Here is a 21,186-nt window from a genome sequence, read left to right on the forward strand (position 1 = left end):
ACGACTGCGGCTACAGCAGCCGCCATGCAATCAGAGGACATGCTACAGATGGCAGGCTGAGGGAGGAGGCATCTTTTCCCACTGGAAATGCAGATTCCATTCCATTTTCAGAGCTGCTCCCCCTGGGTTTCAACCTTGCTGTCCTCTCTGAGCTCTGCACACTCAAAGAGTCCAGTCATTCAGCAATTTCTCCTCAGGGGCCTCCTGTGAACAAATGCACTTGTAGAAAGTCTCCAGGAAAATGGAAAGATGACTGATGTCCACGCCCATCACCATCACCCAAGGAAGCACCAAGACACAGACCGCCAAGGTCCAGTGAAGATGCTGAGCTAAGTGGAAGCTTGTGCAAGAAGAGTGACTCAGACCTAAGGCCACTCAGCACAGTATCACAAGGGCTCCCATAATGGCAAGTTTAATGTCACAGGGGCTGCTCTTAGAGCTGTGTCCAAGGGGGAAAAGAATGGAGGAGAACAGAAGCAAAGAGAATTAGGGTCAGCAATTCTCTACCCCATTCTTCCAGGTCTCCCTAGTTAGGAGGGCCAGGAATGGGGGTGCACTGAATCCCCTGGACAGCTAAAGGGTCTGCCAGTGTTCATGGAACCAAGATCCCAATTATTTCCATGTTCTTGACATCAGTATTATAATTGTTCGGAATCCATCTCCACAAAAAGCAGAAAGTAGGAAAGTAAGCTTTTTAAATCATAGGACCCTGCCTGGCAGCATTTTTTTTCCATGGTGAAGAAAGGACAGACTGATCATAAGTTAATTTTTCTTATAATGACTTAAATGTTTTGCTAGAAAACTGTGAAAGATAAAATTTTAAAATAGACTTTACTATGAAGTATTCAAACTTACAATCCATTTCCCCCAAATTAACAAATCAGTAACATGATATTAAAGGGTAGATAAAAAGGTTCATGTCAAAGAGCAGCTTCATTCTCTAACCAACACATCTAGAAGGTAAGCAAAAGGATAAAAAGGTATTGGAAAGAAAAGGAAAAATTGTTAGAGTACTGCTAATTAAAAGGAAAGGACAAATTAACAATATTCCTGAAGCTATGAAAACAACCAACTACCAACCCGAGAGGCAAATACATACATTTCCTCTACAACTGCTAGTCTTTAGCCAAACCCAAAAAGTTAACTCAGGAGAAAGGACATAGAAGGGAAGAAGGGAAAGGAGTTTACTTACTCTTACCGGCAGAGACCACTGTTATCCTTACCTTGGGGACTCTCAATACCAACTTCAGAATCAAATACTTGTGGAGCAGTGACCAGATTTACACCACTTACTTAACTCAAGAGAGCTACCTCCCCAATTACCAGATCACCATGGCTTAGTATTTAATTAGTGACAGTAAAAGGAATGACCGCAACGATAGGAACTGGGACAGGAAAAGTGTCCAGTCATCCCCTTGCCTGGTAGAAGTTCTCTAATCTGACAGGGGAGAGCCAGAGGGCACCCAGGAAAGGGTGGGCTCAGGTATTACAGCAGCACCCCTACACAGGAAGAGCTAAGCCACATCTCTGCCATATTAAGGGAGGAGGGCACATGGCGCCCACCACCAATCTGAGTTTGGAAAGAACTGTTCACATGCAACAGCGGAGTTGCTCTGCTCTGTGGAGTAGAAAACTGCATTGTAGAAACCCAGTGTAATGGCGTCATCCCAGGAGCCAAACTCATGACTGTAATAACTGAGATTCTTAAAGATCTGTAATGGGCAGCACATGAATCAGTCATTAAGAAATCCAGCTGAAAAAACCCTGACCTTGACACCTGAAAAAGATGACAGCTGGGGTTAAATAAATGCCAAACGCTATCGGAAGAGAATCCAGCACAGGGTACATAACTGAACTTGGAGATTACCATCTCCTCAAAACTGAAAGTGGAAGCCACGTGTTAGGATCATTCTGGTCAGAAGACACAGTGCGACGTGGGATGTGCTGAGTCCCTGCGTTCCTCACCAGCTTACAGGATCTTGTTCTCTCAGGTGAGGTAGCCTGGATAAAGCCAGGGAACAGAGCACCTGGAGTAACATAGGGTGTCTGTAGGAGTCCCCAGGAACAAAGGCCAGCGATGGCTGTCAGTCTTTAACCCCAGCTCTCAGGAGCCTGTTCCTCCTCCTCACCTTCACAGTAGGCGGGGTCTCCTTGGACAGAGATGTAACCATTCTTGCACTCACAAGTCGCTTTCGTATTCCAGTTTTTGCACTCTGAGTTTTCACCACATTTAGGCGCTTCCATGCAGAAGTTATGACCTGTAAGATGCACAAAAAACTTCAGATCAGGAAAGGAGGAAACAGAAGACTTCCAGATGACAAAACACAAAACATTTGTCACTACCTATCACAGTGCATGAAAACACACATTGGCAGTGTTCAAAGCTGGGGTGGATAACGATGGAAAAGAGAGACAGGACTCTGGCCATCCTCATCGTTAAGGGTTCTTTTTCCTGGATACTCAGGTTGATAAGGTCATTCCTACCAGATAGCTGTTACCCATGTTGGTCCCAAATCCTCTTCCTATTACCTTCTTATATAATTAATCTTTATAACTGTTTTCTCATAAAATGTACAACACAAAAAAATACAAATATATAAAATAAACTGAAAATACTATTGCTATTCCTTTTTTATATCCATCCAACGGATCCTTCTCCCAGCCAACAGAGATAAACATTGGATTTTGTGTTGATTTCTCCCTTTCACATATCTATTATTTAGTCATACACAAGCTCTTATCCTCAAACAAATATCACTTAGCTTTGTACATTTCAGTGTCCATAGAAATAAAATTATGTTGTGCAAATCTATATGGTGTGCTTTGTTCTATTCATTCAAATTAATGCCTGAACGAATCAGGTGCCAATGCAGTAACTATTCTGTAGTATGAAGATTCCACAATTTATTTTGTGTTATTTTCACATTTTGAATTATAAACAAGATTTCTATAGACATACTTAAACATGTTTCCTGGGGAATCATTTTAAAGCACATATTTGACACTTTTTGTTCAATATTCCTTGCAGAATTCCTGCCATTCTCTTCAGAATAATTATTTTTCTTCTTAAGTATTCCTTAGAACGTTCCTTTAGTGAAGATTTTTTAACAGTTACTGTACTAGATTTTAATTCATCTAAATATGTCCATAGACTATCCTCATACTTTAAAAAGCTTTACTGCATATACTTTTTCTATCTCAATGTATTTAAGATATTATTTCATTCCTTATAACTTCTATTGATCATTAGGGAGTATTCAGTTGCTAATCCAGTTCCTTGATCTGTAGTTACCTCTTTTCTTTCTGTATACTTTGAAGATTGAGTTTTTGTTTGTTTCCTTGTTTGGTTGGCTGGTTTCTTCACTGCATAGTGGTTGTTTGATTGGTTGGTTGTTGGACTGGTTGGTTGGTTGACTGATTTTGTTTGTATTGTTTAGTTTTACTTTAAGGTCTGTACTTGTGCATTTATTTTTATTTAGGGTTTCTTGGAATTCTTGAGTCAGTGTTGAGGAACTCTTTCATCATTTAAGAAAATGATCAAATATTCTTTCTTCAAACATTGTCTCTGTGAGTGCTTCTTCCTGTTGCTTAGATTTACTTTCATATAATACATATATTTTCCTCTCTAGGCTGAACTTTGTGACTTCCAGAAAAGTCTTTCAGTTATTATTTCTATCTTGAGCTCTGCCACATTCTGTTTTAGTCACTGATATTGGTGAAATTTTCACTTACTATATTTTTATTTTCTAGAATAAGGTTTGATTCATTTTTGCCCTGTTTGGTCAAATTTGATAGTCCATTATTATATCATCTTTTAAGTTTACTAGTTTTTATTTTTGTTAAACACTTTACACATGCATATTTTACATGAATAATTCCAATATTTTCAATTTGTATACACACAATCCTGTAGTTTGTTGTTTATGCTAAGTGTCACCCAAGATGCTTTTGTATTTCGAGGAATTCTTTTATTTGCAACCTCATATCATTTGGAATTTAATCTGAGACAATTACTTGAGGTTCTAAATTGCATTTCCCCAGATAGTATTTGTGCTTGGTTCTATCAGTTGCCTTGGAATTATCAGCCTAAAACGAGTATAAACTACATTTTCGCCTTGGGGATGGAAATTAACCAAGAATACATTGTAGAGCTAAGTTTTTCAAAATGCAAATTTTCCCTTCTAGACCACAGTCTAGACTCAAGGCTGACAGGCAGGTCTTCCCTCACACAATGAATTTTCTCCTAATTCACCCTCAGAGAGGTTTAGCCTTCAAGGTTCTTACTGAAGCCATTCACACCAGGCACAAGGTGTGCTGCCTCCTCACTGCGTCCATCAGAAGCCATACCCCAAATAACACAGGACTAAAAGTGTCCTCAGGACAAATACCAACCCAATGTACTTACTTGTTTTAGTGTCATCAGAATTTTTCAATATTTTTTGTCTCTAATTTTCCCCCCTTACTCTAGTGCCCTAACCCTAACCCCAGTCCTAAACCTCACCCATCAAATTTCCAAAAGGAAATTGTGTACATATCATACAGCACTTTGGGGTGATCTAGGAGGAACAGGTTAGATCTACTACAAAAGTTTCAAAGTTCCATTGTGAAATATCCAAAGGTATTTTAAAGTTCCATTGTGAAATATCCAAAGGTATTTTAAACTTTAGCAAATAATAATTACTATGTAGAATCACATATTGTGTTGTCATAGAAACAAATAGATCTAGGAATCAAGACATGTCATTTGTAGTTCAAGTCTGCATCTGAGAAATATTATAAATCATTTTGTTTATCCAGGTACATGTCCTGGGAAATGAAGAAAATCAGTGATTTTCAGTACATGTTCCTCAGAGCCCTGGGCACAGATATATCATCACACAGAGTTCAAGGCCCCTGTCCCAATTCAACAGAAGAGCTATGTCTCTATATTTTTGACATGTGGATCATGGGAACAACAATTTAGAGTTTAGAAAATACAGAAATTGCTGGACTAGACAAACTTTCAAAATTAATTCATTTCCACATGAGATTCTAGAATGCTTTTATCTTTGAAATAGAATTTTAGACCAATCACACTTAGGTTACATTTAATCTGGAAGATTAAAATACATTTTATTAAATATTACCAACAAATTATACTGAATGTTTTAGATGAGGATAATACTAGCATAATACACCTTATCAATATGTTGCTGAGAAAGTGAAGTGGGCTGATGCATGGAAACCACTAGGAACAGCTCCAGCTACACACGTATCCAGAGTCTCATCAGTACGCAGTGCCCACAGTGGTGAGGACGCGATGCTAGGTCAGTAATGATGAAGTTCAGAATAACAGTGCTATAATTTCGAGATAAGAAAAGGGAAGCTCCAGCCCTCAAACCCATCAACACCCAGCTCGTAGCAGCAGTGCCAGGGTTTTCAGTCAGGTCTGGCCAAGTGCAATCTCTGTCTACTCCCAGTATGTCATATACCTTTTACCACAGCAAAACTCAGCGGTTAAAAAGTGGAAAATGTAGCCCCTTCCTGGGCTGCTGGGAAATACTTACACATCCCTGGGGGAGGTAGTATTACAGCCAGCCTCATGTCTGTGAGCTGCTAACTGCTGATTGCCCCAGTAACAAGAGGATTAAGAGGTTAACTTGTTAGCAATCCAAAGCCTCTGGCACTTGAGAACAGTTCTACAAAGGCTCAAGGAGCTCATGACCAAGACCACGAGGTTTTTTTTTCACTACAGGAATGATTTTAGGCACCAGAGCTCCCTTTGCTCGAAGAGCCTGCCCTTCAAGTGCTGCATCAAAACTGATCAATAAGTAGCTCTCATATTTCTACTCATCATGAGACTGTAACCAGTGCCACGGGTTCATCTTTTCTCACACACGCTGTATTTCTCTTGTCATTGTTTCTGGGTGACTTGAACTTTTCTTACTACATGCATCTGACAGTACGGGTAAAACTTTCCAAACACCACTGCAAACATCTCAAAGCATCCACATTATAACTCATAAACATGCACAATTATTGTCAATTAAAAATGATTTAAATATTCAAATTTACAGTAAGAAAAATAAAATATTTTCGAATGTACATCACTCTATCAAGCATGTTCCCTGTCTACTCACAATGCAAGAAGTTGGGAAAATTTTATCCCAAGTTCAGGGAAGGATCATGAGACAAACCAACCCTAACAGTGAATCCTTTATGAATGAGTCTCACCACTGTGCCACAATAACTGTCTGTTTAAATAATGTGGGCCACCATTTGCAGTATTTATTCAGGCCCCCTTACCACAATGAGGGAGCAACCATCCAGCCAGGATTAAATAGGGACCCCCTTTGCAGAGAAACATCCGGAAATGCAAAGGGATTTAAAATACCCCCTGCCCATAGCTATGTTACAAACTCTAAGAAGAGGTAAGTTACATGTGAGGAGGCATCAGAGCTAGGCAATCTACATGGATTGAAATACAAGCAGGACAAATGTTCTCAAGTGTTTCAGAGACAGAAAAATCATTTCTGTAGGATGCAAAACTATGTTATATAGAAACTTGAAAAAGGGCAGGACACAGATCCTCATGGGAAAAATACAATTTTAATGTTTGTGAAAAAGAAAGGATGAACTGGGGGAATCTTAAATAGTCTGGCACGGGTATAGTAATGAGGTTAATTAACATTTATTGAGCACGTGCTATGAGCGTGGTAATCAGCTAAGTGTTTTACATGCATTATTCCATTTCATTCTGTTAACAACTCTACACAGCAGAATTAACAACCCTGTTTTACAGATGGAGAAACAGAAATTCAAACATGCTACTGCATGTGTAAGGCACAGAAAGTCATGAACCAAATCTGACTGAAGCCAGAGCTTTTAATCAATATTTTCTACTCTCTAGAACAATAGATTCTGAGTATTCCATCTAAAGGATAAAGACATCATTTTTATATGCACACATTCAAATTCTGCAAAGTAAATTCTCATTTTCAAAAAAATTATCTGTCTTTCTGCCTCTGTCTCTGTCTTTCTCCCTCTCTATCTCTCTCCTTCTCCCCCTCTCTGCCATATCTTAAGAAGCATTACTTCAATCACTCCAACTTCTCTGCACTAGATTTTCTGTCTAACTCATTACTCTTAACCAAAACCTCCCTTCACAGGGATGGTGCTGTGGATGATGACTTACAAGATGGGTGGACAAATGGGCAGACAGAAGTCTGCAAATTAGAGGCAGAACCAATGGACGGGTGAAAACAGCAGGGCCCTGCAATCCCCCATCATAGCCGACTGGAAGGCATATCTGTCTCATGTGCTGGTCACCATAGTTCTGTCCTTAAACACTTTTATTGAGGTACAATTTACATGCTATAAAATCTATCTATTGCAAGTAGCAAATCTGATGATATTTCAGTAACTTACACAGCTATACAGTCCTTACCCCAGTCCAGTTCTAGAAGACTTCACCCCAGCTGGTCATCACCATTTTTACAACGGAGCATCAGCTTCTGAGTCGAACGCCAACTCATAATGCGCAACTGATTCTTTGCCTTTCAGAATCCTTCCAAAGGCTTTGTCTGTCGTATCTGGTGTGTCTGCACACCATGGCATTTTAAGATGCACAGCTTTCTCTCCTGGCTGTTTGTCTTCACTTGCTGCTTCATTGCTACCCAGTCAGTCTCAGAGTCTCTGTCTCTGTCTCTTTCTCTCTCTCTCTCTCTCTCTCTTTCTCCTTCCCCACTTCCCTCCAACCAGACTTTGGAACACTTTTTCTCAACTGAGGAAAATGTAGGAGTCTCCTCCAATCTATCCTCCTCCTAAAATATTAATGTATGTATTTTTATGAAATTACAAGCAATAATGTGATCACAGAAGACACACGAATAAGGTACAAAAAATTCAAGAGTTTTTCACTTGCTTATGTTTAACACATCTTAATTCTTTGTCTCCCATCCCCAATTCCTTTCATTGTCTCTTTCCTGTTTTCAAAAGAACTATCTTTCTATTTCCTATTATTTATCCTTTGCTTTGTGATTTATTTATGTTTTGAGTCTCTCACCTAAGAGAAACCATGTGCTATTTGAGCTTGTATATCTGATTTATTTCACTTAACATTATTGTCTCAAGGTGCCTCAATTTTGCTACAAATTATTCAAATTTATCTTTGTTTCTGGTGGAGCAATATTGCACTGTGTTTTGTTTTTCCATTCACCTGTTGATGGACATCTGCTTACTCCTAAGGTTTAGCTGTTAGGAGCTCTACTAATATAAACATGGGTATGCACGGACCACTGTGATATGGTATCTGTGGCTCTTTGAAGATGATACCTAGAAGATTAATAGTGGATCAAATGGAATTTCTAGCTTTACTTTCTTGAGGAATCTTCACTCTGCTTTCAATAACTCGTATTTGAAAATGTTAATATTGCTGATTTCTTCCAATATATCAGGAATAATGCTTAGCTGTACTTCATTAAATTCCTATAATACACCACAGTTACTACTATCCCCAGGTTAGAAAAATGCATCCAGGTGCTGAGGATAAAGCTCAGTGGCACAGTGCCAGCCTGTCAAGCACAAGGTCCTGAGTTCAATTTGCAGTATCAAAAAACAAAAAATAAATAGGAAAATGTGTCTGGGATTTTATTCATCCAAGACAATTGAAATGGCGGTCACAATTTGATTCTAAAGTTCTCAAAACCACTTTAAAAAAGTAGTCCTGACATTTACATAGCTGAGGGTATAAACAATTACTAGTGATTATTTCCTGATACTTATTCATAAGTCATTCATAACCATTACTTCTTAGATCCAGATGGCCCTCCAAATCCTCACACACTCATAGTTTGGGCTCTGAGGAGGCAACGGGATCAAGGTTGTGTGATACTGAGTTAGTCCACTGATTGGTTTCTGAGACTGAATGGTGACCTTTCTGAAGAAGAAAGACCCCCCTGGTGTGCAAGACATGAATCAATAGGTTCGTAGCCTACGCGGGATAAACAGGGAAAAAGAATGTCTCAGTGCTTCCTGCTTCCCTTGTCATGGACTGTTTCACTTCTGTGCTGCCCCTCTGTGATGCCATCAGTTGGAGCCAACTGATTATGCACTGAAACCTTCACAAACTGTGAGTGACAATAAGCCTTTCCTCCTCTAACTTGTGAGTGTTGGATGTTTGATCTCAGCAATGACAAAGTAACTAAGACAGAGAAGTGGAGTCACTGCTATGATACTACTTGACTTGTGGTGCAGAAGCCCTCAGAAATGTTGTACAGGAGAAGTTTGGAAAGATTTGTAGATCCCTGATGGAGAAGCAGCCCTAGAATCCTGTGAGCTGAGCTTGATGAGAGATTCTGGTCAGAACTCAGAAGACCATAATTCTGACAGCCACAAAAGAGCAGGTTCAAGCAGTTTTAGTTGGAAAGGATCGCTCTGGCAGAAAATTTGTCTGCATTTTACTCATGTCCAGAGACTTTTCAGGAGACTAAAATTAAGTGCAGTAGACTAATAAATTTGGTAGAAAAATTCAAAGCAGTCTAATGTTGAGGCAGTAGTATGGATACTATTGGGAGGCTTTTAGACAGATCTACTATATGTTAACAATCAAGAACAAAGTTTAAAGATCAAGAGCAAAGGTTTTGAAAGTTTTAAGTTTGGCCAGAAAGAAAACTCCAGTACACTTGTGGCCTGCAGAGATGGAATACAGGACAACCTGATTGCTGAAAAGATTAGTAGCAAAAAATCATGTAATTCTCAATTGTACAATAAAAAAGTACATGACCTAAGGGCATGGCAAGAACCAACAGGATTCCAACTTTGGCAGCCTTACAATTGCAAAGATAAATATCTTTGATTTGAGAAGAAATTCTCTAATTCACAATGGCAGCATCCTAGAGAATTGTTCCTTGGGATTAGATTCACAGTGCTCAGCTATCCAGGCACTTGACCTTTACAGGCAAGACAGAAGCTTGGGTACTTCTCCAGTTGTCATCTTACACTGGCATCATTCACGTGGTGCAGGTTTTTCATGCGTGCAGAATGCAGGAGTTGTGGAGTCAACGAAGCTTCTGACATCCATGCAAATTTCAGAAGGCCTGAGAGGGCAGTCACTGTGCCTTTGAGAAGGCAGTGCGTAAAGCTCTGTGGGTAAAGCCAAAAGTGCTATGGAGAACTCTGAAGTTTGTAGAAACCAGGAATATGGACTGTCTGAGGAAAGCCACAAGAAATGAGTAAAGATGGCCCAAGAGAGAAGCCAGGAAGGCTGCAACTGAAAGTAAAGAAAGAAGGAAAAGAAAAACAATGAGAAAAAAAGGATAAAATGAAAACAGAGCTTTATGAACAGGGAGAGGATTTAGAGTTTCAAAAGAGGGAATGGGAATGCAAAAAAAAAAAAGAGAGAGAGAGAGAGAGAAATCCTGACATATCATGTACATTCACAAACTTCCTATAATTTATGTGGTCACTATGTATATCTAAATTGTACCAATAAATTTCAATAAATGGAAAAACATCACACCACAGTTCACCATGGGTGCTGTACACAGAACTGGGGATTTAATGTTTGCCCTGGTGGATTGTTTTTGTCTCATTCCTTTGTATCTCCCTATTAGAAATTCTTGAAATGGGAATGTTTATCTTATGCCATTATATATTGGAAGTGTTTAATTTTCCAGAGAATTGGGACTTAGACCTTCTAATAATACTAAAATTACTATGACTTTGGAAACTCTTAGAAACAAATAAATGCATTTTGCATAAAGGGATGTGCATGAGACCTTTGCAAGCCAGGAGAGGAGTGTTATGGCTTATGTCTAGATGCTTCCCCAAGCCTCAGGCACTAGGAGCAAGTGGGGCCTTGCAGAAGTAACTGGAAGAAACTACATTAGCACAAATTTGGATTTGCCTAATTCTAGGTATGAATGATGGATTTACTGGAGATAGAAGACTCACTCTGCTTATGTATGGCACCTACCAATAGGCTTGTAGCCTGAATAAAAAGAGAAAGAAAGAAGTCCCGTGCTTGTCTGCCATGCCACAAAGAGTTTCTCCTCTGCAATGCCCCTCTGCCATGCTGCCCTGCCTTTGACCAACCAAATATGGACTGAAATTCCTAAAAACTGTGAGCTAAAATAACTTTTCCTCCTTCAAATTGCAGGTGTCAGGTATTGGGTCTCAGCAATGAGAAAGGAACCAAAACAATAGCCTTTCTATTTTCTGAAAAATTATAAAATAAATGTAGTTCATCTAGGATAAAGATTTTCATTCTACAAATCTGTTCTTAACAGAAATTAAATATGGACCAATACTTGTGCCCAATTATTCATAGGAAATGGTCAAGAACATCTAGGATCAATAATCACAATTCATGCTCCTCTCTAAACACACAGGAAATAATCTTCGCTGCTCAGTCTGCCTCATTTTACCCACAGCTGTCATCACATCCAGTCACCCACGTTCGTACCACACAGGCATCTCAGAACTCACCGAGCTAACATCGAACTGTTGATCCTGCTTCCCAAGCCATGCTCCTCTCTTCAGGTCCTCCATGTCCCTCTAAGATGCCAGTAAATGGAAAATCAGGGGTCATCTTTGTCCTTGTTCCTCAGTTTGTTCATGTGCATGCACACATGACTGTGTGTGTCTATGTCTGTGTGTCTGTGTGTGTAGTACGTGTCATATCTGAATCAAATCCAAGCCACATACTCAGCCCCTAGTTTCAAACAGACCTCTTGATTTTTTTCTTTCCACAGCATAATAAGAATACTCACTCTGCTCCACACACTTCTATCTATTGAGCATCCCCATTTGCTTTTCTGTTCCCCTCTTGGCTGTCTGTAATCCATTTTTCACAGAAAAAGAATGCTTTAAAACGTAGACTGAACTATGTCACATTTTCAAAAAATCTTTCATGAGCTTCCCATTTTATTTCAAATACAAAATTCTCAACTTCAGCTTGAAGCCACAGACAGCACCCCATCACACCACATCAGACTTTCTTTTCATTCCTCTAGCACTGCAGTCTCTTTTCTGATTCTAAGACTTTGCAAATTTGTTCCACCAACTCAGGATGTTAATATGCATGTCTGCTAAAATAACTTGTACTCACAGAGAAGAGGCCTTCCAGGTACCAAGGAGAAGATTCTGCGAGGATTTAATGGAAGGGAGTAAAATCTTAAATAGTACAAATAATCCCAACTAATTTCAGTCCAGGCCAGATGACAAGATAAGTGAGCATGAATTAAAATTACAGATAAGCACATTTGGAACAGATGTCCGAAAAAACATTTTTCTCCAACACTGGAAGTCATAAACATGAAGCAAAACCCTCCAAAGTCATCAGCGACCCTGCAAATGCAATCAGAGCTGGTGGTGGAGGGAACAAAAGCATGAAAAGTGTGTCGGGAAATTTTGAAATGAGCCACACAATTGGTGTGTTTTCCTAGAGCATGGATGTGTGATCCATGTCATCAGCTTTGATTTTGTTGTTTTCCTTTCCAACCTTTAACTGAGAAGACCATAAATTCATGAGCAATCTTTTTATCTGCTGGGACTAGTTGAGGCCTTTCCTGCTTCTTTCCAGGAAGCAGCAGAGATGTCACTCCAGTGCCGTCTCCTCTTATCCACCTAATGTTCTCACAATACAAGTGGGCAGACTCCAGCTATGGCTATTTCCTCAAGGTAATGAGGGGGGTAAACAAATTTCATGCTGCCAGCACAAAGTGTGCTGAGACATCTGGGGAAGCTGCGGCCATGCTGAGGGCTGCCAGTGACTGAGAACCGAGCCCCAGCAATGGCTAAGTGGTCTCTTCCACCAGTGCCCACTGACTTTCCTCCCCCTGCATGTGCCAGCCCATGCCACTCTGCAGTTCTCTCCCTGGGCATCCTAGCTACACCAACAGCCCTGTGGATGTAAGTGTCTGCTCTGATGGTTTCCTTCATCTATGTCAAAAAGAAGAATTTGTCACAGCGTTTGCAAAATTTGGAGTGTCAAAATCTCTGAGGCTGTGGTCATGATACCAGTTCTGATAACACAAAGCCCTCAGATTTAACTTCCACTAAGAAAATGGGTAATGTAAAACCACAGTCTGCACCATTCTTCTGGATTAGTCAGTGGAAAGGGGACAGTAATTACATATACATACACATGTTACTCATTTAAAAATTGCCTACATAATAAAACTAAGAAGTTATAACCTGAGGAAACTAGTTACAGCTGAGCAAAATGGGATTTGCACAATATTTCATATACAAAGTATACAGACTCAATTAAAATCCCATCTAAGTCACTGACATGACAAGGACATGAAGGACAGAGAGTGTAACTCAGTGACCCAGTACTTGCCAAGCGTGCGTGAAGCCCCGTGTTTAGTCCTCAGGACCACAAACACAGCCACAAAGACGCTCTCTCTGACAGGAAGGTATCTCCATCACTTACTTATCTCCTGCATTTAAAAAAACAGATTTATAAATATAATCATTAAATGGGATGTTGATATTTCAGCCTTATGGCATCAGTCACTTGGGGACAGAGAAATAAACCACCCAGGTGAGGTGGCCCATCAGAGCCTTAATGAGAATAAACCCTGGAAAACTCTGAACATACACATGTTGCTCATTAAAAAATTATCTATATAATAAAATGAAAAGTTATACTCCTCAAAGGCTTTTGAATTTAGACTTCTGAGGAATGATATTGTCAAAGGATAATTTCTTTCAAACTGATTAATAGATGCGGGTAGTTAACATGCTAATTGTAAGGTCTTCAGTGCAAGTGTGAGAGGGCCAGGGACACTTTGGTTTCTGGAATCACTGAAGCCAGGGTGGCAAAAGTCACACGGCTGCATCACACCATGTCACAGCACTTGAAATACGCACTTGATCTCATCCAACTCCCGCCTCTCTCTTTACTTGCTGCCTGCCAATCTATGGACAGTGCCATCCTCTCCACGCGCAGGGTAAAAATTGCTTTACATAGAAATCGAGTGTTTCTCACCTTTCTATTACTTACTGTTTTAGATAGGGGGGAAGGAGAAAAGGCAAGAAAAGCTGAATAATTTATCTTGGAAAAAGTCCCTGGGCTTTGCAAATCTTGGCAGAATATTAACTATTTGGCCCCTTCTTCTCTGCGAGAACCCACTCAAAAGATATGAATGTGCATCAAAAGGGAAGAAGCCAATGAGAATCAGAGGGATAAAAGACTTCTCACAGAAACCACTATGTTACAGAGTCTACTATGTTACCTGCAGAGAGGCTCTTGGAAGATAGATTGGAATGGAAGGAAATGAACTGAAATTCATCACAGGCATAGTAGAGGACAACAGTACTTTGAGCTCATCTGGACTGCTGTTTTGCTGTTATCAAAACGGTAGGGTTTACGTAAGAGATGCTGACTGTCCACATGAACATGCCTCTCATTTTCTGACTGCCCGATACACAGAAGTGCACAGGGAGCCTGGGTACCCTCTCTGCTATGGGTCAACAGGGAAGAAGGAAGTAACTGAGGTAAAAGTTGCTAATGAGGACCTTAGTGAAAAATAATTCCTTCATTCCAGTGAATTCTGAGATGGACGGGAAACACGAGAACTCATAGACCTGAAAGTTTTAATTCACCCAACCTCCCACAAGAAATTCCACTCTGCCATATTTTTCCAAAAAGACACATTTCAGTTCCTGTCAAAATGTGGAGTTGTCAGAGAGGACAGCAGAAACTCACTTATCCCTCAGGAATCTCCAGAGAAAACCAACAGCTTCAAAAAAAAAAAAATAAAAATAAAAAGGATTTCCTGGTTGGGATGGAAGAAAACACATATGAAGAAGGATAAGAAAAAATATCCTGAGTTTATCAAATGGCCCAGACCAAGTCTGGGGAGCCTCACTCCTTGCTCTCACTTTCCTGTAGCTGAGTCAAGTTTGGTAAAATCCCCTAGAGTGCTGGGAATGGGAGTCTGCCTTCCAGTGAGGTGTGACCTCTCTCAGCATTGTTATTGATAAAGAAGGGCAGGACAAGTACTAGCACAAGCAGGGCCTTCTGCTCTATTGTAAACTGGGTTAGAGTAATGACTTCCTCTTGAATTTCTGTGGCCTAATCAATGATCCTGCTCTAATGAAACCATAAATCAGAAGGGATTGGCATAAGCTGAGTCCCACTTGGCACCTCAACAAAGAGCAAGTGACGGATTTTGCATTAAATGATAAGGCCCACCTGATACCCTTATTGGTTACCAATAGTTTCATCCCTCTGAAAATCCCATTCAATGTGTAAGAATTGCCAAAGCATCCCAGCTGCAAACACGCTTGTAGTCATAAAAGCAGATACATCAGGGCAGACTCTGATGCCATGGTTAGCATATCCCTGATTCTCCAGGTACCAAGATTTCCTAAGAATTTTACTACAGCATGGCTCTCTCATGACCAACCATAGACAGAAGTCACAGCCTGAAATAAAAACACACCATGATAAAAAACAGAACATTTTTGTATTTCAAAATGTGCTAGGGGAGTGGTCAGCAAGTTCGGAGCTGTCACTTGTTTTGGTAAATAAAATTTTACTGGAACACAGCCACCACTCTTCCTATACCCATGATCTATGCTGCTTTTCTGCATAGTGTAGAATTTAAAATTGTAATAGAAATCTGCTCATCTACAAAAGCTAAAATAACCACTATTACTAACTCTTGTTTTACAGAAAAGATACAAAAATGTAAAAGATGAGGTCACCTGAGACAAACCACAAGGCTGCTCCGGCCTTCTTTACTTTAGAAGGGTGGAAATTCTGGCGACACAGATCTAACTGGAGATTTGAGAAAGTGAAGTAGTGGGAGTAGATACTGTTTTTAAAATCACAGCTATCAGTTTAAGTGGTCTCAACTTTAGGACTCTGCATAAATTCTGGGTTCTCCTTACCCATCTAATCTGCCCAGGCAAGAATTTGAGAGAGAGGAAAAAAGCGTGTGAGTAGAAAGAATGTATTTGGGGGAAAAAGGAATTCTAGGAAGAGGGAGAAAACAATTTATACCCAAGAATTAATTAGCAATAGGTGTTACTCATTTCAGTCTGTTTTCACATTCAAAGAAGTAAAACAAAATGCGCATAAATTAATTTCATGAATAAAGATTCACTGTGAGTTATATTTTCTATGAGATACAGGAACTGGTCCATGAACCAGGCTGAAAAGATAACTCCTCAATCTACTCATGAGGAAAATGTAATAATTATGGGGATGATGATTATTATAGGAACCACCACTAGCATTATTGTAGCAGCAAGTATTTATTGGACACTTATCACATGGTGGGCATTAGGCTAGGTGCTTATGCATTATCTTGTTTAGTCTTCACGGCACTCTTAAGAAGTAGATATTATCCTCATTTTGCAAATGTAGAGGCTATATCTGAGAAAAATAAACAAGAAACAGAAATTTCTAGGATCAGAACAGAGCTTGTGGTGTGTGCTTTTTTCCCTTCACACTATTCATTAAACACACAACACACACACACACACACACACACACACACACACACACACACACACACGGCCACCCGAGTCCTATCCCAAGCACAGACCTGCACACCCCACCAAACCAAATTACCTCGACAGACTCTGCAGCACTGATTCTCTGGAAGAATGTGGTCCTTCTCTGAGCAGTTCAAAGGAGGACACGTTTCCGTGATTTTCACTAAAACTCCACCCTGGAGGTCAGATATCCGTGAAATAAAAAAGATATTCATGTGGTTAGTCAATGGTACCAACTAATAATCCTCATTGTTAATAGCTTGCAGTGATAACAATCAGAAAGTATAAGCACTCCCAGAGATTCCACTAATAATAACATTGCAAATTAAACAGTGAAAGTCCTGGAAAGAAGGCAAACTCCATTTCTATGTCAACCGAGCCCAATTCCAGGGTTCTTAGTATCTTCTGTACTGAAGAAGGATGCTGACAGTGTTAGCCGATAAATTTTAACAATTGACCTGAGAAGGGGAGGTTTCCTTTGTGAGGTTTACTGATTTCTGCCGTCGATATTCTAACCATGGTGGGTTCTGAGCCATGGGCACTATGACATCAGTGAAAGCAGAGTCGGAGAGCTCTGTGCCATTTTTAAGTGCACCAATTCCAGCACTCTGCTGGGTACCAGGCATTGCAAACTAAAGAGGAACACAATGTCTTCCTGTTTTGTTTTTAATTTTGGTGTTTTTGAGACAGGGTCTGGCTATGCAGTTCAGGCAGCCCTTGAACTCACTATGCAGCCCAGCCTGGCCTGGAACCTGTGGCAATCCTGCTGCCTCAGCCTCCCGAGTGCTGGGATGACAGGCATGTGCCACCACACTCAAGACACCTCCTCCTTGTTCTTAACAAGCTCACAGTCTAGGTGTAACAGACAAAAACTTCGTAAACTATACACCATAATGTAGTCTAGCAAGTCCAAAACTGATGTGTCCTAATAAAAGCATTACACGGTGTGATGGGAGGGTAATTAATTCTACCCAGATGGGAAGAAACTGCGGAGATGCCATATGTATGGAAATCTGAATAAAGGAGCAAGGAATGAACAGACCTCAAGGGCAGAGGACACAGACAGGAGCCACCATGTCCAGGTGTGAAGGAGATAAAAGAGGGTCAGGTAGATGAGCACTAGGTTTTCCCATGAAATATTAAATATTCGGCAACTGTATCCTCATGACCTCACTTCATCTGAGATCCTCTTTGTGGGCCTTACTAGAATCGGTACTCAGTTTTATGTAAAAATGTCTAAATGAGCCCATTACTTACAATCTTTAAGAAGGCTGAAGAGGCCCCTACTGGACCTAACACATTTAGTTTTTCTCTCCCATTCTTAGGTTGTAAGACAGTCGAGAAATGGATTCAGAAAAGGAGTCTCCTTGAAAGCCAAAGGCTGCTCCTGATTCAGTGGGAGAACAACCTGGAAGAGTAGACAGCGTGGAAGGGCGGCGGCGACAGAGCCTTCCCTTTGCAAGAGACTCGGTCACCCCAGCCCCAGAACCACCTGCGGATCTCCAGTTGGTCAAGAACTCCCATTGAGTCATTCTCACACATGAAAAACATATCCTTCGGTGTGGAATATAAGTTTCCAATGACTCAACCTTTAGATACCTTGTTTGCAATACGGCTCTCTCTGTTCTTATAATTTCCCACCCAGATGGACCAGTATCCAGCATTCTTTGATGTATCTTTTTTTTTCTTCTCCTTTGCTCCTCACTTTCCAGCCTCTCACTTTTCTCCTGATTCTATCCTAGGATTGAATCTATCTACGTCTTCAAAATTGATCTTGCTACTCCCTGGCCCACATCTCACTAGATTCCACCCTTACTTCTCTCTCCCAATCGCAGGGGCAGCACCAAACCTCAACAGTTAGCACGAGGCTGGATTTCTGTGTCCTGCTCTGCTGTGCCTCAGTTTCGCCTACAAATAATGAAACCGATGATCACAAATCAGTGAAAGCTAATAGCACACTACAAGGAGCATGAACTAAATTGTAAGGAAAACGCTGAATGCTTCTCATTATTTCCCTCTAACCCCATCTGCTCATATTAATACATTTATTCTGACCCACTAGACCTGGCATATATATGGGAGGTGAATTCTCTTGGATCCCTTTAATTAGTTGTCTGTGCCCACATCCAAGGTCCAGACTTTTGGATACCAAGGGTTCACCTTGTCCTCCTCAGAGCATTGCCCCTGGGCCCTGGAACCACTGTGTCCAGGAGCCAGAAGTAACCTAGAAGTCCTGCAACCCCATTTCCTTGGCCCAGAGCCACTGACTGAATGGTATGGAATGTGCCCATCACAGAGGAAGGACACTCTCTGGGCCATAAGGGGTGTCCCAGACACAGTGGTGGAATTGAGCTATGTCTCTCCTTCCATCAGAAAGTGCAACTTTGCTCAGTTTCCCCTCCCATCCGGTCACCCACACAGCCTGTCTGGGTTCCCCTGGGAGCGCTGCATTAATAAATCACTTATGGGGAGCCTCAGTTCAAGTCTTCTTCCGGGAAGACCAAACAAAGGTTGTCAAGATGAATTTTACTCCTACTATCGAAGATGGAACCCATAAACGAAATTATCTCTAGGTGGTAAGGCTCTGGAGCAATTCCATTCTCTTCCTTCGAGGCCTTTCTCTAAATTCCAAATTGTATAAGGTAAGTATACACTTGTTTTATGAATCAAAAAATACTAAAAGTACTGCAGTAGACTTTACACTTTTTTTAAAAAATTCACCTATGAAAGATTTTCTTTTCATAAAATGAGCCTGCTGTCAAAAATTCTAATAAACAGTGAGCAAGGTTGAAACTCCAAGTTCTTAGGCAGACAAAACCGAGGCATGAATTTCAGAATAACATGAACCGTGTTTGTGCTCCATAAGTGCCCTTAACTCCATCCAGTCCAGCTACAGAAGAGACCTGAGTCTCTACTAACTTTATTTTATATACTCGCTCCTGTATGAAATTGTTTATAGTTAATATTTTTGCATCTTTCTGATTATTGTGTGTTATTGCCTGAACTTTATACTGAGCTCTGGGTTGGTGGAAAAACGTAATTCTTCTATATTTTTTCTTGGAATGATTGTCTCCATTGAAAATAATCATTTTCAATTCCTTAATTCACTGCTATGTTTCTAATAACATATAAAACTAACATCTCAAATCAAAAAAATTCAGAAAAGGAATAAAGGGACAAAATAAGATTTCTGACAGTTTATTTATCTTAGTTTTTTATTCAAAAACAATATATTACCTCCTGGAAATGCCAGAAATTTTGAAATGAACAGGTTTTTTGTTTGTTTGTTTGTTTGCTTGTTTTTTTTTTTTTTAGTGTTTAATTGGTATGACTGAGGCTTTAAAATAATTCCCTTATAATAGGAATGCAAGGATCTCCAAGTAGGCTTCTGTCAACTTGGGATCTTTGTCAGAAACGCAGAGCACATAAATTATATCAGTAACCATTCTCTATTTGTCCATAGATGGTACTTTCAGAGCACCATTTTAGGCACCTAAGAAAGAAGTGATTCCATTACATAAAGCTTGTGCCATATGGCATTAGGGCTTAGATCTCAGAAAGGCTACCTGGGAGAGACCAGGAGACCTCTCATCCTACACTGGTCACCCTCTCTCCCTACTGATCACACACATTAAATATGCACTAAAGCTCTCCCATGGCCACTGGTAGGTGCTGTTTTGATCAAGGGAGTCACTGGGTCCTACCCCAACCCATCTCAGACAGAGTGAGAAGCGGTCACTCAATTCTTCAGAATCCACCTCTCTAAGCTTCAGAGATGAGCCTGGAGTTGAGTCTGGAGATGAGTCTGAATAAGTCCTTCAGCCCCAGGAACAGCAGCAGAGAGGCTAAGAAAGGAGGTCACAGAGCCAGACCATAAGGGTTCTGACTCCAGCAAGCTCGCTCACCAATCACACAGCACTGTTTCTCCACCTCAGTTTCAGTCTGCAGGGGACCCACCTCACAGAGCTACTACAAGGATTAAATGTGATAGCATGTTTCCAATGCTTTAAATGTTACCTAAAAAATAGTAAATGCTTAGAAAGTTTATATATTATTTGTCAATAGACTTTCTATGCACAAAGTAATTATTTCACAAATAATTGCAGAAAGACCCTAAATAAAAACTAATGACTTTGAAAAGAAGAAGAATGACCACTTGTGCAAAGAGAATGACCCATAAACTATACAAGTGAAACAAAAGCCCTAAAAGATGACCTGAGGGATGCAGGACACCTACAATGTGCCAGGACCATTCAGATAAGCTGGCCTTTGAATCCACACTCAAGTCTTCTGCAGCTCTCATATGTGTCCGTGTGGATTCTCTCAGGATAACAGCGATCAAGTCACAATGATGACCTTACCAAAGTTACCCACTACTTCTGCTCAAAACTATAAAAGGGACTGATGTTTATAGGTGACAGATCGATGGCTGGGGGCGGGACCACTGCAGAGTGGGCAAAATTGCCTTTCTCATCCCAGCTCTGCCAGATACAGAAGACAGAAGCGAGGGATTTAGAATCTGAATCCCCTCTTCTCCCCTAGGAGTGGGCCGGTTTACAGAGAGTGTGAGCTCTGCCCTGCAGGCATGGAGAACATGTGTGGGCCCAGGAAACAATGAAGAACAGTTAGGAGCAAACTCAGGCAGGTGCTGAGCTCTTCACACACATCTCATTTAATTCTCTGGATCCTCCC

At 40.5% G+C, this 21,186-nt stretch overlaps 1 protein-coding gene across 1 annotated transcript in view; it reads right to left on the minus strand.

Moving 5' to 3' along the window:
- The window catches only part of LOC100729132 (protein kinase C-binding protein NELL1), a 647,616-nt gene that overhangs the window by 604,781 nt on the left and 21,649 nt on the right, over window positions 1-21,186 (minus strand). The window contains exons 6-7 of the mRNA XM_063256783.1: window positions 16,571-16,670; window positions 2,130-2,258 (exon numbers count right to left, since the gene is read on the minus strand). Coding sequence (XP_063112853.1) covers window positions 2,130-2,258; window positions 16,571-16,670 — 229 coding nt within the window. The remainder of the gene's footprint in view (window positions 1-2,129; window positions 2,259-16,570; window positions 16,671-21,186) is intronic.

The sequence above is a fragment of the Cavia porcellus genome, unplaced genomic scaffold (genome assembly GCF_034190915.1).
Source record: "Cavia porcellus strain 051 isolate PalLab524CR breed Dunkin Hartley unplaced genomic scaffold, mCavPor4.1 scaffold_9, whole genome shotgun sequence".
NCBI lineage: Eukaryota > Metazoa > Chordata > Mammalia > Rodentia > Caviidae > Cavia > Cavia porcellus.